Here is a 13996-nt window from a genome sequence, read left to right on the forward strand (position 1 = left end):
ACTTCCCATGCTTTCTGTGTCTGCAATTCTTGGAGTTGTAGAACCACAGGTGATGGATACCCTGTGGTTTTGTCCACAAGTATTTCCCCTTTTTCACCATTTCTTCAGTTCATTTCTTGCCTTTATGTAAATTATTGATGTCCGCAGTGTCCTTCTGTTTAACGAGGTGTTACTTTTGGTTTTGAACTCCTCTTGAATAGTTTTCTTTTCTACCCTCTTGTGTAAGAAATGGCAAGTGAGCAGCGCTTGTTTGGGAATTATTCCACTCAGGTTTTGCACACATTCATCATGGTCCTGCCCTGCAATTACGCCTCGTTTTCCCTTTTTTTGTAAGGGTTAACTCTGGAAATGTAAGCAGTGTAGCCCTCTTGGAGCACACATCCATGAATTGGGTTGGCCTGATATAGGCGTATCTTTTTTTTGTTGTAATTCAGTAGCAAAGCCTTCAAATGTCCTGGATTCGTCCAAAACCTCTGCAATAGAACTGTAATTTTAACTCGCCTATCTTTTTGCTATTCTGGGATGGAGAATATAGAAATTCCTGACTTCAGTGAGTGGAGTGCTGGGTTTTTCACCATGGAGTGACTGAGGCTGCTTCATCCGTATTTCTTGCACTCTCTGTTTGTATAGCCTCTTTAATGCCACGTGTCTGCTGCGTTTGGAAATCAACATTTTCAGGTGCCTTTGAACTCTGAGCAGCATGGAACATTTTTCTTTTGTAGGTGTGAAACATTTGTTCCCAGTGATTTGAAAGGAATGCAAACTGTACTGAATACATAACTGGAGGAAAACCAATTAAGAACTTCCCTTGTGTAGAGTTTACACCTATGTATTTTATAGAGAGCTTCATGTTAGTGCTGGGCCACTGAGTATCTTCAGACATTTTTGTGAGCTCAGGATATAATACCATGCTTTCAATGAAATCAAATGGACCCAAAGTACCTGTTAGCATAAGGATCTGCTCTAGTATAGTCTGGTTAAATATTAATGCAAAGACTTTTGCTGTTGTACATTTTTACCCATAATTTCTCTAATTTGGTATTATGCGTTTTTGCATAATTTAAATATAGACATCTGAACAGTTTACTTAGCCAGCATAATGTTATGTTTTACTGAAAGTGTCTGCACAGTGTATTCTCAGGACTGTGTGCCAGCCACTAACTGTTCAATATTTAAATAAAAGAACTGCGTTTTTGCATTGGAAAGTGTAACAGAAATTAAGCTCCTCCAAGAGGTTCTGTTCATTAAAAGGGCAATGTACTAATCGTGTGTACTTTTTAATATGTGCTGGGCCTGTAGCAGCATATGTTTCCCTGTACTGGTAGGTTGGCCAAGGAGTGTTAAAAGTGTCTTTTGAGCTTATTTTCTCTTTTAATGTAGTTCAATATGCTGTTAGTTAAGAAAGTAAACTTGTGAGATTCCATTTTTGTGTGTGCATTTAAAGAAATATAGTTAAAGAAATCCACTGTATCTTAGAGGTGTTCTGAATTATGGGGAGTTGTATTTGGTGAAGATTAGTTCTACAGCTCCAATAAGTACTTCACAAAAAGATTTTGTACCTAAATTACCAGAATGTGTTATAGTTGTGAGCTTGGAGATGCCTCCAGTTACTACAGCGACTTGGTATATCAGTGCAGAAGGGGTGAGATTTCACAATAGCTCTCATACCTCTCACAGAAGTGTTAATGAATTTACTGTATCAGGATATACTGTGGAGCCAGAGCTGAATTCAATATATTTAAATATACAATATAATCCCCTTATTTTAACTTTGACTCAAGAAAGTGTTTTCTTATGTACTGACTCTGAATTATTTTCTGAGTTTTTACTCTTCAAATAAAGCCCATTTATCTAGCGGCTCCTGAAAAATAAAACTTTTTTTGTCTGCTCACACAGCAGCCATTTATATGAACTGGAGTATTGCTTTGTGAGTAAATACTTGGCTTGCTTTATTTTCCACAGTTTGTGAATGCATCTTAAATACTGAGGGAGTATGTGTACACTTTTCTGTTTAAGGATAATTCAAGCTAAGATGCATGCAGTACATTCAGCTTTCTTAAACTGCGCCTTGAGGTTTTCATAAATTTTATGAATTAGTGTTTTTTTAATAGGGGCGGTGACCTTTCCTGCTCTTGTCATTTGACTTATGGATTCACTGCTTCTTAAAATTGTGTTTCACAAATGAAAGTGAATCAAATCACAGCTCAAACCTAATCATTTCTTTGCCTTATAATAGCTTACAGACCTTCAATTTATTTCAAAAGAGGTCTGTCCTCCTTTAGAAACATCCTTCTTACGCCGTCGAGGATGAAAGAGACACAATTTGGCTACTTCTTTCTGGCCTTTTTCTTCTTTTTCTTTCACTGTGGGAGAACAGAGTAATAAAGATCTATTGTTGATGAGGTTTCAGTGATTTTGGTTTGGGATAAAAGGGCAGTGGCATTTGGAGGCTTCTTGCAGAAGTTTTTGAATCTGGAATTAAAGTTTAAGCCAAATGATTAAAGTCTAGCAGTTACTCCCAATACCTGATTAAGATTAAGGATTTTTAGTAAATTGTATCTGAAGGTAAAAGCTAATTTACAGCAAGTATCAAAGGAAAAAGATATTACAGTTAATCGCAGCTACTGTCTGCTGCATTTATTATAATGCTTTCAGCAACAGGATGCATTCTGTGTATGAATGGTAGTCATTTACAAAATAAGGGTTTAGAAAATCAATTAATTTGTGTTCTTTAATTTTAGATCTGAATACCTAAGCAACACGTCTATTTTAAATCACAATTATACATCCTTTATTTCTGAATATAGTAAAAATGTGCTAAATATTAAAAGATTGGAAAATGAAGGGCTTTTTTTTTTTCTTTATTCTTAATTATTTGTGAGATTTTTCTCACACAGTGATAATTTCTTTGCCTCCTGGGATGTCTGTTTTTTCCTCACTCAGGGATGTTGGCAAATGCTTTGTTATGCTGGCTGGGGAAAAAATGTTCATCTCTTAATATTTTATCAGTTCCATTGGGCTGAAGGTGCCAGCAGTTGTGTAAATGGCTACCAGTCCTCAGTGTTGTATGTCTTCAACCTCGTCATATGGGAGCATTGTAAATTATGCATAACAGTAGACCCACTCAATAAATATTTAATGTGTGATAGGTATTTTTCACTGAAATTACTTTTTCGCTTGAAAGATGATTTAAGCTGTGTTTTTTGGTTTCATGAGGTGACACTTTTATAATATCAAGGAGTAGGTGGGTACATTTTGAATGTCAGAGAGCTGCAGGGCAACATGAATCTCAGGGTTTTTTTTCTTCCTGAATGCTGGAAAACTTTTTGATTAATCCGTGGCCAGAATGGGATTTCTGGGTTTTGTTTTGGAGTGTCTTTTGTATCTCGGGTCATCATTTTTTCTTGCCCAGGTATATCTATACTTAGAGTTTTTTAAACAGTATCAATATTGATGATGTTTTGTACTGTGCAGGGAAATGAGGTATTGCAGCTGTTTTCTTCTTTCAGATTTGTCAAGCTGCTCTACTTGGGAAAATGCCTATAACAATCTATCTGTTTTTTCTTACAAAGAGTGTAGTGTCTTGGTTGGCTTTGGAGAAGGCATACTGATGACTTGGAAAAGAAGTAGTCATGCTACTGTCAGAAAACATATTTTCTGTGTTTACTAGCACCAGAAAACAGTGTGTGCCTTACAATACACAGAAGCAATACTTGCTGACATTGACTCTCCTTCTTGCACTGTCAGTCTTCCTTGTCTCGTAAGGGCTTAGCTGCGTTGTGTAGAAGAACGCTTCATTCTTAAAGTTGGTGTGTGTACACATTCAGAGCCTCTGTTGCTGTTATCTTGCAGGCCTAGAAGCCAATAAGATTTTGTTTCAACTTCAAAAATAAACTTTACAAATACTAAAACTTATTTCAAAGCTATAATTAATTTATTTTTTATTGCATAGGTAGTCTGATAGTCCAAGGTTGAAGTCTTCCACTTGTAGTCAAAAAATTATCCTACAGGTGGCTGTACAAGGTTGCCCAAACGAATTTTGAAGTAAAGGAATTTTGAAGAATTCAAATTATATGCTGCAAATATTTCCTGCATTTATTTACTGTTGTCAGTGCTTTCCTTACATTGGATGATGTGTTAACTGCTTAGGCTTACGGAGTTTTCAGATGTCTGGGGTTTTTATTATGCAAGGTTCAGTTTATTTAAAGGTTTGCCAAAGAGTTTTCAGTTTTTTATTCCCTAGCTGTACTGAATTCTGAGGAGTTTTAAATTCTCTTTACTGTTATGCAAGGTGGTACATAGCTTTTAGACAACATTGCTTTGTTATGCTCTTGATTGATCTTCCTTATCTGGTATAATTCAGCTGTTTGTCTGGTTTCTTTCAAATAACACCTTCACAGATTTCCTGAACAGCGAGCTTGGAGTGCTCAGTGGAAATAAAACAGTCACATTGAAAATGTAAAAACAACAAAAAAAAACCACATTAAAAAAAAACCCCTGGGTTTTTTTGGTGATACTGCAGAGAATGAGTTACATTAAACATGGTTTAGAAAGAGAAGAAGAGCAGTTTTTCGTGCATATCCTAATAAATAGACTTTTGTCCTTTACAGGAACAAACCTTGGCTCTGAGGAAAGAAGGAATAGGTGTTGTGTTAGATTCTGAACTGCCTCATCTCATTGGCATTGATGATGATCTGCTCAGTACTGGTATCATCTTGTACCACTTGAAGGTAAATACACATCTGTATTTCCGTAGCCTTTGTGTGCCTTGTGATTTTTTTCAGTAGACAAATGGTAGCATTAATTTGCTATCTAAATATAGTGCTTGTTACATTTCTCATCCATAGTGAGAAAAGCTCGTTACATTTCTCTGCTAGAGTAAGAAAAACTCTTAAGAGGTTGCAACTGATTCAATTAAAGTATCTGTTAGTTTACTGCTTAGGTTTGTCCTGAAGGTCGACTGGTTAACTAGAGATAGGAGTTTAATATTCCTACCCATGTATATTGGTTTTTCCTTCATCTCATTGTAAAGCTTGACTTGAAATCCCAGTCTAGATTAATTGCCTCAAAGCTACAAAGAAGTTGCAGTTGAAACTTGAATTTGCTAATAATATTGTATAGAAATGACTGTGAAAGCATTCTAAAAATGCTACCTGATTTTTTAATGAATATTTAAACACGTATTCAGGTTACTCTGAGGAAGTGGAAGGATAGCTTATGTCTTTGTGGGGGAGGAAGGGAGATTTAAACTGAAAATAATGTGTGTTTCTTTCTTAATTAGGAGGGCCAAACATATGTTGGCAGAGAAGATGCTGTGACAGAACAGGATATTGGTATGGAATTTGGCTTTTTGGTTTTTTACATTCTTTCTTCAGTTGTTTTTCCTTCTAACATCCCAATGTGTGAACAAAGCTTCATAATTTTTTTTTCCTTCAGTTCTTTGTCTGTATGTTCTTGCCTATTTTAATTTTCAGAAAATTTGAGAGCTGCATTATGTGGGATTTGCTTCAGAGAGCATGACTTCTAGAATAGCTTGTGGGCTTAAATTTATTCATATTCATATACTTGTTACTAATTTATTTCTTGCTTCTCTTGAACTAGTACCCTGTAAAAATACCATCCTCTTTAATACAGCACGTCATAATTACTGCAGAACCGTTCTCTTAATCTTTGTATAGTGACAGTATTGTTATATTGTTATACCTAAAGCAGTCTTTGGACTTTAGATATGAGTTGAAGAAAATTCTGGACGTTGGTAGAAAGTAGGCTTGTTCTACTGATTTTCTTATTCACCTATTATCAAAGCAACTGACTGCCAGACCTGGACTGCCCTGTCACATATGTTACTTGAAGGCAGTTTCATTAAATAAACTGTATCCTTTAATTCTCAGGAGAGAGATTGAGTCTCAAATAACTTAGTTTGGTATGTTTTTGTGGGTCAAAAGATGCCTAGAGTAAAATTTCTATATAAATTTAATGAAGCTAGCAAACTTGGGTTGCTTTGTGGTATTAAACAATACAGGTAGAGATAGTCATACGTTATCTGACGAAGAGACAGAAAGTAGTACATCTGATTGATAAGAGGCCTGAATATAATAGAATGTAAGAACCTTATTTCAGCCATCCTTGTTAGTCTACAATCCTGTCTTTTCTGATTTAAGCACGGTTGCTTTAATATCAAGAAGCTTTTGTTGTTTCTCAGAAATTGATCAAAAAAAACCTTGTCCCTACAAATATGTAAATTTTGCTTTCCTGTTTGCTATCAGAAAGAAAGAAGCATTTACTGATCTGGTGCTAAAACATGAGGAAAGAACATTACACCAAAAAACCCCATGCAACCCAACGCACTTCTTCTCTTTCCACTACAGTAAAACAATAAACAGTGTCAACATTTAGGGCATGCAGGATGAGATGAGGGAAGGAAGAAACCCTTGTCTGGAATAAAGAGAAAAGATTATCTCAAATATGTAGTGCAATATGTCCTTAATAAATTAATATCAGCATGCTAATCGTCGTGGTTGTTAAGAGACTAATTATGCTATTTTGTATTTAGTTCTTCATGGCCTTGATTTGGAAAGTGAACATTGCATCTTTGAAAATCTCAACGGTACGGTGAATCTAGTACCACTGAATGGAGCACAGTGTTCTGTGAATGGTATTCAGATTACAGAGGCCACACACCTAAATCAAGGTATTACCCTGCATGATGTAATTTTTGATACAGCATTTTCTGTTTCTTTCTGTCAAGTGCACTGAAAAAAATCTGTGTGTATGTAAAGGAGTTATTGTTTCATTAAAATTAATTTCATGTCTTCTCAACTACAGCCCAAAACCTTCAGGAGAGCCACAGAGTTTTTGTTCTGTCAGAGAATTGCCAAAGTTAACCTTTGATTTTGTTCAATGTTTATAAATAAAGTGAACTCTATGCCAGATTGTTTAAGTTGCTGTAGTATTCAGAAAAAGAATATTAGTCTCTATAGGACTAAATGTCAGAGACACCTCCGCCTCCTCCTAGAGCTTCAGGCTGGTCCTTTTAACACTCTGTTGCCAAATCCTCTTGTGTAGCAGGATATTCATCTGGAATATCTGTTCACTGCAGCCACAGGGAAATGACAATAAGGGGAAGGCTAACTCTTGTGGAGGAAATTTAGAGAATTATAGTTTTAATATAAAAGCTTTAAAATCTGGAAGTGAAAAAACAGCTGGGACGGCTGGGAACAAAGGTGTATTGTGTTGGCCTGGAAAGGACTGTCTAGCAAGTAAGTTGGTGAGTGCTGCAGCAGAGGTTTGGGATGTTTTATCTTCCAGGATATCTTCCCATTTAGCAATGAGCTGAAGACCTGTTTAGCTGTGAGGCTGTGACACAACCCAGCTGCTGAAAAGCAATGTCGCTTTACATTCCTGGAAAAAAACTTTCAGAGTAAGCTTCTTCTAAGAAAGGAAGAACGCAGTGTTGAACAAGGGAAGCCTTGCTGCTTTTCTGAACTCAAGTGCTTCAAAAGTCTGCTTTCGGAAAGTAAGGACAAAAGTCTGCTTTCGGAAAGTTTTGGTGTAGAGAGGGAACATTGATTTTGTGTAGTGTTTTATTTCTTCATGCAAAATGAGAGGCATTGCACTTGTTTCTCTTACGGATACTGGGGGGAAAAAAAGAAAGCCAAGCCCCCTTTTGTCTTACCTTGGAGTAAATCCCATTGATAAATTGTTGGCAATAGAAACATTGACATTAATGGCAAATAACACTGTAAACAATAAGAATTGAGTTGCAATGACTCAACTTTATCCCACTGCATTTCAAAGGCAGTGAAGGTTTGATGTGCCTCAGAGGAAAGGAGTTTGGATGTATTTCCCTCTTCCAGGTGTATGTAGCAACTTGATTTTTTTGTACTGTGAAAGAGTGAAAGCATGACTTTTTTTCCTTCCCAAATTTCTGTCTATCTAAAAAACATTTGCAACTCAAAAAAAGGGGAAAGTGTTCCTTTGACTTCCTGTGTTGTGCAAAACAGTTGCATAAGCTGTCGTGTAGCCTGTGTAACCAGACTGAGTCTGACAGAAAGAGAGCAGCTATGACATCAGGTGGGCAAAGATGATGAAATAACTAGTTTAACAACTCGTGCACAATCAGTGTACCCTAACTACGTTAGCATTTAGTCTCTCAGCATGAAGTGCCAGCCTCCTTAAATATCTGCTTTAGGTAACGCTGATTAACTGCTAATATATTTAAGTGTTTCCGTTCATCATGAATAACTTTGAAAATGTGTTCAGTTTTTAGACTGTCATGGAGTTTTAAAAAAAAGCATGTAAATTAATTACCACTTCCTCCTTCAGATTACTTCCAGCATTTGTGAATTCCAGCTACTATGGCCTTTCTGTGTAAAAGCTTATTACTACCATATTTTTTTATTCTTAAGAACATATCGTAGAATTTCTAGAGGTAATTGAATTACTATTCATAATTAGAGTTTGTCCTTTACCTTAAATTTATTCTCAACTAGAAACCAAGTTTTCTGGTTTTAGGCCAAACTGACAACCCTTCTGTACTCAATGTAACCTCCCACTGCTTGTTTTTTATAGTTCATTAATAAAAAAAAACCTTTTAAAATAAAAAAGTGACTTTCAGAAGTTACTAAGACCTTACTTATAGATACATTTGTTTGCATAGTTCCAAAATACTTCTCTGTGTAGTCAGAGATACTTGATGACATTCAGCAGACCTTCTTGTATTTTTTTTTCCCTGTGCTCTCTGGTCATTTATGTGTTGGAGTCAAACAGTTAAATTACAAGATCAGAGCTCCACAAATGATAAAAACTTCCTTTGCTTAGTTTTTGTTGTTCTTCTTAGTACTATTGCTGTTTTTGACAAACCTTTTTTCTTTGCCATTTAACATTCAAGGAGAATAAGAATTGTTGCTTACAGTAAATAAATGGAAAGTAAACCCCATAGCAAATCCAGTTATGTTTCCATGACGACATTTACGCTGCTCTTTGCACACTTGCATTCTGATGGGGAACCGCATTGTGCAACAATGGGCAATCTAACCTGGTGCTTGGGAAATATTTAACTGTATGGTTTTGTCCAGACTTTTTTTTCCCTAAAGAGGCTTTGATGTTGATGCTTATCAAAGTTCTGTCAAGTGGGAATTAAGATTGTAGAGATTTTCCTTAATAATAGAGTAGTACAAAGAATAAAAAGGGCGTAGAGGTTCCTGTTTGGCCAATTGATGGGGTTAGCACAAAGGACAGAGGCATCAAATTAAAGAAGTAAGCTTATTAAGTGATAAAATAATGAGAAAAATAATACAGTGAAAATAAATTAAAGCAAGATAAAGTAAAGCAGCAAAATAATAAGCAAACTACTCTAGCAAGCAGAAAGTAAGGTGATGCACCTAATCATTACTACATAGAGTTAGTGATAGTGATTAAGAAAGATATGTCACCAATTGCCCTAATAATACGTTACCATCATCCAGATCTGCAGTTGCTGGGGAGCCCGGTTGCAGTGAGGATTTGGAGAACCCTTCCCAGCAACTGGGAAATCTCTATACAGTGCATCCACTGTATAGATGAGGCTTCAAATTTCCCTGCAAACATTCCCTGCTTTTATACAGTTAAATAAACAACTTTCTATCTTAAACTGCAAAAAACATCTGGTTTGGTTTTCTCCTTGTTACCTTCCGTCTCGAGCCTGGCCGGGGCAGGAGAGAGGAGATAACAAGAACACAAGAAGCTAATAATCTTGATTATGTATCTCTCAACAAACCTTGTCATGATTTGCCGCGTTCCTTTGCCATCTGTGGCGATAGGGCACATCCGTGCTTAATTTTGGCTACTGTTGCACAATTAGTATCTTTCTGCTGATGAACCTTACACAGCAAATGTTACAGCAAAGCTCTCTAAGTGTTACAACAAAACTTTTATAAATTGGCATATATTAATAAGGTAATACATTGCATATGTGATCAATATTATGCATGTTAGATATGTTGGTAGGTTTTGAGGTTCATCTAGAGGTCAGCTTTGGTTCAGGGCCTCACTGCTCAGGCCCTAGTATTTCAGTTTCATAATGCAAAAAGTGGCATCATGAAGTAATTATGACTGTGACATGCTTGGATGAAAAAGAAGAATGTAATGTAATGAAAGAAGTGAGGGAGTTGTAGTTCCCCTTCTAATCTGTACATTGGCCATGTTAGTGTACTAAATACTGCCATAACCGTGCATCATGCAACATGGACGTATCCCTTTTCCTTCCTTTCATCAAGTTTTATGCCACGTGTCTTCCTTCTAGGCTCACGATTGTAGGGTTCAGAGAAATACTAAAAGAGAAACCTAGAAGTTGTTCGTATGCTCCGTCATCTGGGTTTGACTGTCACATGTTTGCTGTTAAGCTGCTCTCTCCTGTTTTCTTTAAAATTTGTGAAGTTGGGAATGCATATCTACATCTGTATACTTTCTGAAATTTTAATCCGTTTATTTAAGTTGCTTCCACCTAGTAATGTTGTAAAAAAAAAAAAATTTACCTTTAAATATTATCTTAATTTGAAACTAACTGAAGGAATTTCAGAGAAGCCCTCACTGTTACAAAATCCCCCTCCAGGCAGTCAGGAGGAGCGGAGCAGGTAAACATTTGGGACAACGGTGAGCATATGAAGCAGTCGTAGGCTAGAAACAGTTTTTAGCCTTTAGCCCTACAGTAGTCATGACCATCATGGGCCCATTTTAATATGCTTACATAAAGCTATGCGCAGCGCGCTTCTTAAAAGAAAGGTCATCTGCAGCATCACATCAATCGCAGAGGTGGCATCAAAATGACTTTGCAGTACACACATACAGGTTTATGAAAGGTAATTCTTTTTAAAGATTAGAGTGGTGAAGGGTTCCTGTGGTCCAAAACTGAGGTGTTGTGTAGATGGTGAGAAGCAATGTTGTGACTGTAGTGCTTTTTGCCATTTATTTGCTAAGACTAGGTGGCCTTATTTGGGTTGATACTCATAATGAAGCTAATTTTAGGAGGAGCATTCCTTATTCAGGACAGCAGTTCATTCTCAGATGGTAAGAATTTGTTTGTAGTAAACAGTCTTAAGTGCAGTTTTTTCATATTATGAGTGTAATGGAGTCCTTTTTAGAATTGCTTCACACCGACCAACAGATAAATTCTGTGGTGGTTAACTTGGAAGGCTTCCATGTTGTGACAGCAGTGACGCATCACTGACTATATCCTACTCAGTAGGAAAGTTTTAATCTTGGTGCGATTGTCTTAAAATATAAGAATTGCTCAGAATCATATTATTTGTGACCTGTACCTTAACTGATTAAATACAATAATGGGTGTGCATTGAGCAATATGAATTATTCAATATTCTTCCCTCAGAAAATAACTATTTGGTATAAAAGTCTAATAATCCTGTTTTGAGTGACAATCAACTTAAATGTTTTTCTACATGAAGAAGAAAAGGTGAGAGTACAGATTATGGAGATTTGGAGCTTTCAGCGTAGGTGGATTCAAACCTGACTGCGATCAGTAGTGAATGGATAACACATTGGTCCTTAGTCACATTTATGGATGTCCCTATTGCATTTGGTACCTTCTGGTAGACTCCAGAGTAACACTCTGTGTAGGTCAAATTGGGACATCTGCTTCCACTGCTTCCTCTGCTTATATTTATCCTTTAACTGAACTGCATGAATGTGGTTGACCTTTGTGTGCGTGAACATGTCTGGGGTATTTTTTTTTTTTCATAGGAAGAAGGAGTAAACTCTATAAATTGGTTAACATCAGTGTGACTATGCATTGTTATACACTTGAATTGTCAAAATGCATTTTCATTCTTGCTTAACGGAAGTCTTTGTTTACATATTGTGTGTCTGAAAAATTATGTGGCATTTTCAGGTATAGCATGTTGCCAACGGGTGGTGTGTGTTTTTCTCATCAGGTGCTGTTATATTACTTGGAAGAACCAATATGTTTCGCTTTAACCACCCCAAAGAAGCTGCTAAGCTAAGGGAGAAAAGAAAGGTGAGATTAGTTGTTTTTTTTGAAATTTAAACCTTTTCACAATTTTCTTGCTAATATAGACATACCTTGATTGCTGCAGAATACTATTTTTTTGTTTGCCTCACATCCTTTAGTTAATATTTCATCAAGTGAAACAAAGTTAAGAGTTTGTAAGCACATCAGTGTTTGTCTAATATGTTTATTTTATGGTCTGTTGTTAGAGTGGACTGTTGTCTTCCTTCAGCTTGTCTATGACGGATCTTTCAAAATCTTGTGAGAACCTGTCAGCGGTTATGCTTTATAATCCAGGGTGAGTATATTCTAAAATGTGGTTGTTAAAATTGCAACTGTTCTTCATTTTAGAGATTTGAATGTTCCAAGTGGAAGTAATAGAAAATATTTTGTTCTCTGGCTAATAGTATATGCTTGCTAAATAATGGGCTTCTGAATTATGCCGAACTTTTCAGAAATGTTATTTAAACTAGTCCTTGCTAGCAAATGGAGTGAAGGGACACTAAGGAACTTTCTATCCTGCTTAAAACTTGCTTTTACCTGGGATTTCTCTACTTAAATGCAAGAAGAGTAACTGCACCAGCAGACAGCTGCACTGATAGATCTAACACAACAAAGTTGTAATACCTGGAGTCTGGGAGACAGCATTTGCCTTGTAACCAAGGCAGTTCAGCACAGTAATGACATGGCAAATTTTGTGTTTATGCTTTCTTCAGAATTACAGGTTAACTATTTTTCCTGAGAAAGGTGCATTGTAAACTGAAAATTAAGGTTTCTTGAGTTCATGTAATACCAATACAAGCATAAAAAGGTTGGGCAAATGTCTTACATTCTCACCTATATACCTCCTAGTTGGTGGCCAAGTTAGGATGTGAAAAACACTTTTATTACACCGTTACAATAACATAGACTGCTTATTGTAGAGAAGCTGGTTTTATTTTTTTTACCAGTGTTTTTAAAGTGACTTACACTTACACTGGTGTTTGTTCTATTTTTTTTCCAATAGCTAGTACCTGTATTTTGAATTGAGTGTGAGGTGAGGCGCTTTAACCACCTATGTGCTTTTGAAAAATAGGCTGTAAATTGACTTACACAGAATTGTTGGTGTTTGTTCTATTTTTTTTTTCCAATAGCTAGTACCTGTATTTTGAATTGAGTGTGAGGTGAGGCGCTTTAACCACCTATGTGCTTTTGAAAAATAGGCTGTAAATTGAATTATAGGCTTGGATAGTGCACCTTTTTTCCTGTGTTTTACTGTGGGGTTGCTCTTTATCCATTAGAATTTAGGAAGATTGGACAGGTAGTAATAACTTCAAGTTAATGTGCAGTGAGTATGTGTAATAACATTGCTTCAAATGTGACTGTTAAATCTTTTGCTATTGAGCTGCCTACAGAGATCTTAAGATAATGAGCTAGTTGCTGATAAATAACTTGGTTTTTTTCAGTCAGAGATGAAAGAGAAGGTCAAAAAAGTATATTTATATTTTTCTGTTTCTTTAGTTTTTCAAATAGCTTGGTCTGAAAACTTCTAGTGACAGTTCCTGGCTGTTGTTTTTACCTCTGGTTATTGGTCATCTACTGTGGGCTTTTCCCTGACGAATAATGTTATTCTGCTACAATACTGTTATGAGTATATTGTGCATTATACTGCACAGTACTGACCTTGACTTTGCAATCAGCATAGGGTAGGACAGATTGTTTCAGCATTGCCTTGCTTTTAGTCTTTCAGATTTGCAGCGAAATATAATGGCATAGGCAAGGCCCAGTTAAAGGTGGGCTTAAGAATTATTTCCCTGCCCAAGAAGTTCATAGTATCTTCAAATAATGCTGAATTGTGTCTTATTGAGAGGATTTTTCCCATAACCCTTGTTTAAAAAAAAAAGGGGGGGGGGGGGGGGGGGGGGTGGAAAGTCTGGAGAACTACTTGATTGTCTCTATGATGGAGTAGATTGCAGCAAATTCTTCTTTTTCTCTGATAAGTTTTGTGGAATATAG

The 13996-nt window shown here is 36.4% G+C and overlaps 1 protein-coding gene across 1 annotated transcript in view; it reads left to right on the top strand.

The window, feature by feature from the left end:
* Positions 1-4610: 4610 nt before the first annotated feature.
* KIF16B (kinesin family member 16B) overlaps positions 4611-13996 on the top strand; it is a gene marked incomplete at both ends in the record, with an annotated part of 40010 nt that continues 30624 nt past the window's right edge. The window contains 5 exons of the mRNA XM_010077950.1: positions 4611-4730; positions 5282-5333; positions 6554-6691; positions 11928-12010; positions 12211-12299. Coding sequence (XP_010076252.1) covers positions 4611-4730; positions 5282-5333; positions 6554-6691; positions 11928-12010; positions 12211-12299 — 482 coding nt within the window. The remainder of the gene's footprint in view (positions 4731-5281; positions 5334-6553; positions 6692-11927; positions 12011-12210; positions 12300-13996) is intronic.

Source organism: Pterocles gutturalis, unplaced genomic scaffold (assembly GCF_000699245.1).
Source record: "Pterocles gutturalis isolate BGI_N339 unplaced genomic scaffold, ASM69924v1 scaffold20253, whole genome shotgun sequence".
Classification (NCBI taxonomy): domain Eukaryota; kingdom Metazoa; phylum Chordata; class Aves; order Pterocliformes; family Pteroclidae; genus Pterocles; species Pterocles gutturalis.